We start from the raw sequence: 5,485 nt of genomic DNA on the forward strand, positions 1-5,485 counted from the left end.
CTGTCTTAAACAATCGCGCCTGTCTGATAAATCAGAAAACACAGCTGCGGGAATGCATTACATGTTGTAAACAATCATATATATGTTTAGTTAATTTTCTTTTGAAGTATGTTAGTACCAAAATTGTTTCAAGGGTAGTTTTTTCTTCTTGTTCAGGCATGTGTCGGGTCAGTCTGAGGGCTGACGCCGCGCGGAAGGTAAACAATGAAATCCATCAGCATTTACTGTAATGAACATGAATTAAACACAGTACAGATAACCGAGCAGTATTTATCTTGTGTTTAATTGTATTCTGCGTTATACTGCCGATGTGTGTGACTGATATTATTCGCTCATCGCCTCGTTAATCGTGTGATCTCCTCATTTCTCTCAGATGACCGTTCATAACTTCTACATATTTGACCGCAATGGCAGCTGTCTTCATTACAGCGAGTGGAACCGCAAGAAACAGGCCGGAATCTCCAAAGAAGAGGTTGAAACACAGTCTTTTTTCTTGTGTTTCCTCCTTATTGTTTATGCTTTTTTATTTATTTAATTCTTAAGTTCTTTCCTGTGTTCATTTAATTCCCTGTAGAGAGTTGAACTTGAATGTATGATAATGTTCTTCCAGTTGTAAATATCTGTCAGATTCGCTCGTGAGAGTGACGTCATTGTTCTGTTCCCTCTGTTGTCAGGAGTTCAAGCTGATGTACGGGATGCTATTCTCCATCAGATCCTTCATCAGCAAGATGAGTCCGCTGGACATGTATCCTGTGTGTGTGTGAGAGAGTGAGAGTGTGTGTGTGTGTGTGTGTGTGTGTTTGTGTGTGTGTGTGTGAGTGTGTGTGTGTGTGTGTGTGTGTGTGTGTGTGTGTGTGTGTGTGTGTGTGTGTGTGTGTGTGTGTGTGAGTGAGTGAGTGAGTTAGTGAGTGTGTGTGTGTGTGAGAGAGAGAGAGAGAGAGAGAGAGAGAGAGAGAGTGTGTGTGTGTGTGTGTGTGTGTGTGTTTTCCTTAACCAAACTCTTCAGGAAAGATGGGTTTCTGGCGTTCCAGACCAGTCGGTATAAACTGCATTATTATGAAACTCCAACGGGCATCAAACTGGTGATGAACACAGACCTGGGCGTGCCGAACTGCAGAGACACACTGCAGCAGATCTACAGCACGGTAACACACTCACTCTACTCTACAGCACGGTAACACACTCGCTCTACTCTACAGCACGGTAACACACTCGCTCTACTCTACAGCACGGTAACACACTCGCTCTACTCTACAGCACGGTAACACACTCACTCTACTCTACAGCACGGTAACACACTCGCTCACAGCACGGTAACACACTCACTCTACTCTACAGCACGGTAACACACTCGCTCTACTCTACAGCACGGTAACACACTCACTCTACTCTACAGCACGGTAACACACTCGCTCACAGCACGGTAACACACTCACTCTACTCTACAGCACGGTAACACACTCGCTCTACTCTACAGCACGGTAACACACTCACTCTACTCTACAGCACGGTAACACACTCACTCTACTCTACAGCACGGTAACACACTCGCTGTACTCTACAGCACGGTAACACACTCACTCTACTCTACAGCACGGTAACACACTCACTCTACTCTACAGCGCGGTAACACACTCACTCTACTCTACTGCACGGTAACACACTCGCTGTACTCTACAGCACGGTAACACACTCACTCTACTCTACAGCACGGTAACACACTCACTCTACTCTACAGCACGGTAACACACTCACTCTACTCTACAGCACACTCACTCTACTCTACAGCACGGTAACACACTCACTCTACTCTACAGCACGGTAACACACTCACTCTACTCTACAGCACGGTAACTCACTCTACTCTACAGCACGGTAACACACTCACTGTACTCTACAGCACGGTAACACACTCGCTCTTCTCTACAGCACGGTAACACACTCACTGTACTCTACAGCACGGTAACACACTCGCTCTTCTCTACAGCACGGTAACACACTCACTGTACTCTACAGCACGGTAACACACTCACTGTACTCTACAGCACGGTAACACACTCGCTCTACTCTACAGCACGGTAACACACTCGCTGTACTCTACTGCACGGTAACACACTCGCTCTACTCTACAGCACGGTAACACACTCACTGTACTCTACTGCACGGTAACACACTCACTGTACTCTACTGCACGGTAACACACTCGCTGTACTCTACAGCACGGTAACACACTCGCTCTACTCTACAGCACGGTAACACACTCGCTCTACTCTACAGCACTGTAACACACTCGCTCTACTCTACAGCACTGTAACACACTCGCTCTACTCTACAGCACGGTAACACACTCGCTCTACTCTACAGCACGGTAACACACTCGCTCTACTCTACAGCACGGTAACACACTCGCTCTACAGCACGGTAACACACTCGCTCTACTCTACAGCACTGTAACACACTCACTCTACTCTACAGCACGGTAACACACTCGCTCTACTCTACAGCACGGTAACACACTCGCTCTACTCTACAGCACTGTAACACACTCGCTCTACTCTACAGCACTGTAACACACTCGCTCTACTCTACAGCACTGTAACACACTCACTCTACTCTACAGCACTGTAACACACTCGCTCTACAGCACGGTAACACACTCGCTCTACTCTACAGCACTGTAACACACTCGCTCTTCTCTACAGCACTGTAACACACTCGCTCTACAGCACGGTAACACACTCACTGTACTCTACAGCACTGTAACACACTCGCTCTTCTCTACAGCACTGTAACACACTCACTCTACTCTACAGCACTGTAACACACTCGCTCTACAGCACGGTAACACACTCACTGTACTCTACAGCACTGTAACACACTCGCTCTTCTCTACAGCACGGTAACACACTCGCTCTACTCTACAGCACGGTAACACACTCGCTCTACTCTACAGCACGGTAACACACTCGTTCTACTCTACAGCACTGTAACACACTCACTCTACTCTACAGCACTGTAACACACTCGCTCTACAGCACGGTAACACACTCGCTCTACTCTACAGCACGGTAACACACTCACTGTACTCTACAGCACTGTAACACACTCGCTCTACTCTACAGCACTGTAACACACTCGCTCTACTCTACAGCACGGTAACACACTCACTCTACAGCACGGTAACACACTCACTCTACTCTACATCATGGTAACACACTCACTCTACTCTACATCACGGTAACACACTCACTCTACTCTACATCACGGTAACACACTCGCTCTACTCTACAGCACTACTCTACAGCACTGTAACACACTCGCTCTACTCTACAGCACTGTAACACACTCGCTCTACTCTACAGCACTGTAACACACTCGCTCTACTCTACAGCACGGTAACACACTCGCTGTACTCTACTGCACGGTAACACACTCGCTGTACTCTACAGCACGGTAACACACTCACTGTACTCTACTGCACGGTAACACACTCGCTGTACTCTACTGCACGGTAACACACTCGCTGTACTCTACTGCACGGTAACACACTCACTGTACTCTACAGCACGGTAACACACTCACTGTACTCTACTGCACGGTAACACACTCGCTCTACTCTACAGCACGGTAACACACTCGCTGTACTCTACTGCACGGTAACACACTCGCTGTACTCTACTGCACGGTAACACACTCACTGTACTCTACTGCACGGTAACACACTCGCTGTACTCTACTGCACGGTAACACACTCACTGTACTCTACTGCACGGTAACACACTCGCTCTACTCTACAGCACTGTAACACACTCACTCTACTCTACAGCACTGTAACACACTCGCTCTACTCTACTGCACGGTAACACACTCACTCTACTCTACTGCACGGTAACACACTCACTGTACTCTACTGCACGGTAACACACTCGCTCTACTCTACAGCACTGTAACACTCGCTGTACTCTACTGCACGGTAACACACTCACTGTACTCTACTGCACGGTAACACACTCACTCTACTCTACTGCACTGTAACACTCGCTGTACTCTACTGCACGGTAACACACTCACTCTACTAATGCTCTCTGGTTTTACTGTGGTAACTGTGGTTGTGTCTGACTGCAGCTGTACGTGGAGTACATCGTGAAGAACCCGCTGTGTGTGCTGGGCGAGTCTCTTCAGAGCGACCTGTTCAACACCAAACTGGACTCTTTCATCCGAGCGCTACCGTTCTTCAGCGTCCGCGCGGCTTGAGCAGGAAAACAAGAAAATACCATCATCCTCTGTTTATATGTAACGTCTGCTTCCTCAGTCAGAGCTCTGATTGCAGTTCCTTATGTTAAATATTAGTGTAAAAAGATCTTTTCTCTCAAAACTGATCAAAATAAATGATTAATTTTTGCCGCCTTTCCAAGAATTGTGCGAGTGTGTGATGAACACAGATGTATTTGTCAGTCCGAAACTGGCACAGATGAATATGAAGAAAAATAAAGCATAATCAGTGTGATTTTGGTCCCTCTTTAATTTGGTGTCTTTAATTACTAAAATAATAATGTTCAGATACTGTGAACTTGTTGAAATGATGGAATCAGAGAAATAAAATACTGTTTATAGATTTTGTGTGTGTGAGAGAGAGAGAGATGTATTAGAGATGTGTGTGTGATTAGTATTAGTCATGTATGTAGTTGTCATTTTATTATGTATTCATATTTTTATTTTATTTATATAATTTAATGATTTATTCATCATTTTATTCCTTTTTATCATTTTATGTTTTAATATGACTTATCTCATCTCTTGCAATGCTTGCCATAGTGGGTTGCTATGCTATGACTGTGTGGTCAAGGGATATTTGTCTTCATGAGTTAGAGATTAGAGAATGTCTCCATTTAAAAGTTTTTACCTTCACAGGACGATGTTGTGAAGCAGTCATTTTCCATTGTTTTTGCTTTGTTATAATAACACTTGTTGGATTTGTTCTGTTCAGATTAAGTCTGAGCATTGAAACACACGCAACAAAGGCAATTCAATAAACTCTGCTCTCTTTTTTATCATCATTGCGTTGTCTCCTGGCTTTCTCAGTCAGACTCTCAGGATGAAAGAACACTCTTTTGGGAACCAGAGAAGACTTGCTGTTGACAGGTTTTACTGATCTCTTCAACATTTATCAACATTTATTTATATAGCACTATTCAACAACCTACAGGTATCCAAAGTGCTTTACATCAAGGGATAAAAACAACACAAAACAACTTAGAATAATAAAAAAAAATCAGCTCCGACAACAAAATGTCTCACCACTACTGGGTATTGAATGCCATTCTAAAAAGGTATGTTTTAAGTTTAGACCTAAAAGTAGTTTCCTCTGTAATTATACGAATATCAGGCGGTAATTTGTTCCAGAGTCTTGGTGCAGCAACTCCGAACGCCTGATCACCCCACCGTTTATATCGTGACCTTGGCACTTCTAAAACCAATTGATTAG

The 5,485-nt window shown here is 44.6% G+C and overlaps 1 protein-coding gene across 1 annotated transcript; it reads left to right on the forward strand.

Moving 5' to 3' along the window:
• Positions 1 to 56: 56 nt before the first annotated feature.
• Positions 57 to 5,057, forward strand: trappc1 (trafficking protein particle complex subunit 1). Its single transcript, XM_082145992.1, has 5 exons — positions 57 to 197; positions 374 to 472; positions 675 to 745; positions 1,007 to 1,145; positions 4,126 to 5,057. The coding sequence occupies exons 1-5, from the start codon at positions 159 to 161 to the stop codon at positions 4,252 to 4,254; spliced, it is 477 nt and encodes a 158-aa protein (XP_082002118.1). The 5' UTR covers positions 57 to 158; the 3' UTR covers positions 4,255 to 5,057.
• The last annotated feature ends 428 nt before the right edge of the window (positions 5,058 to 5,485 follow it).

Source organism: Leuciscus leuciscus (assembly GCF_965113295.1).
Source record: "Leuciscus leuciscus genome assembly, chromosome: 18".
In the NCBI taxonomy this organism is placed as follows: domain Eukaryota; kingdom Metazoa; phylum Chordata; class Actinopteri; order Cypriniformes; family Leuciscidae; genus Leuciscus; species Leuciscus leuciscus.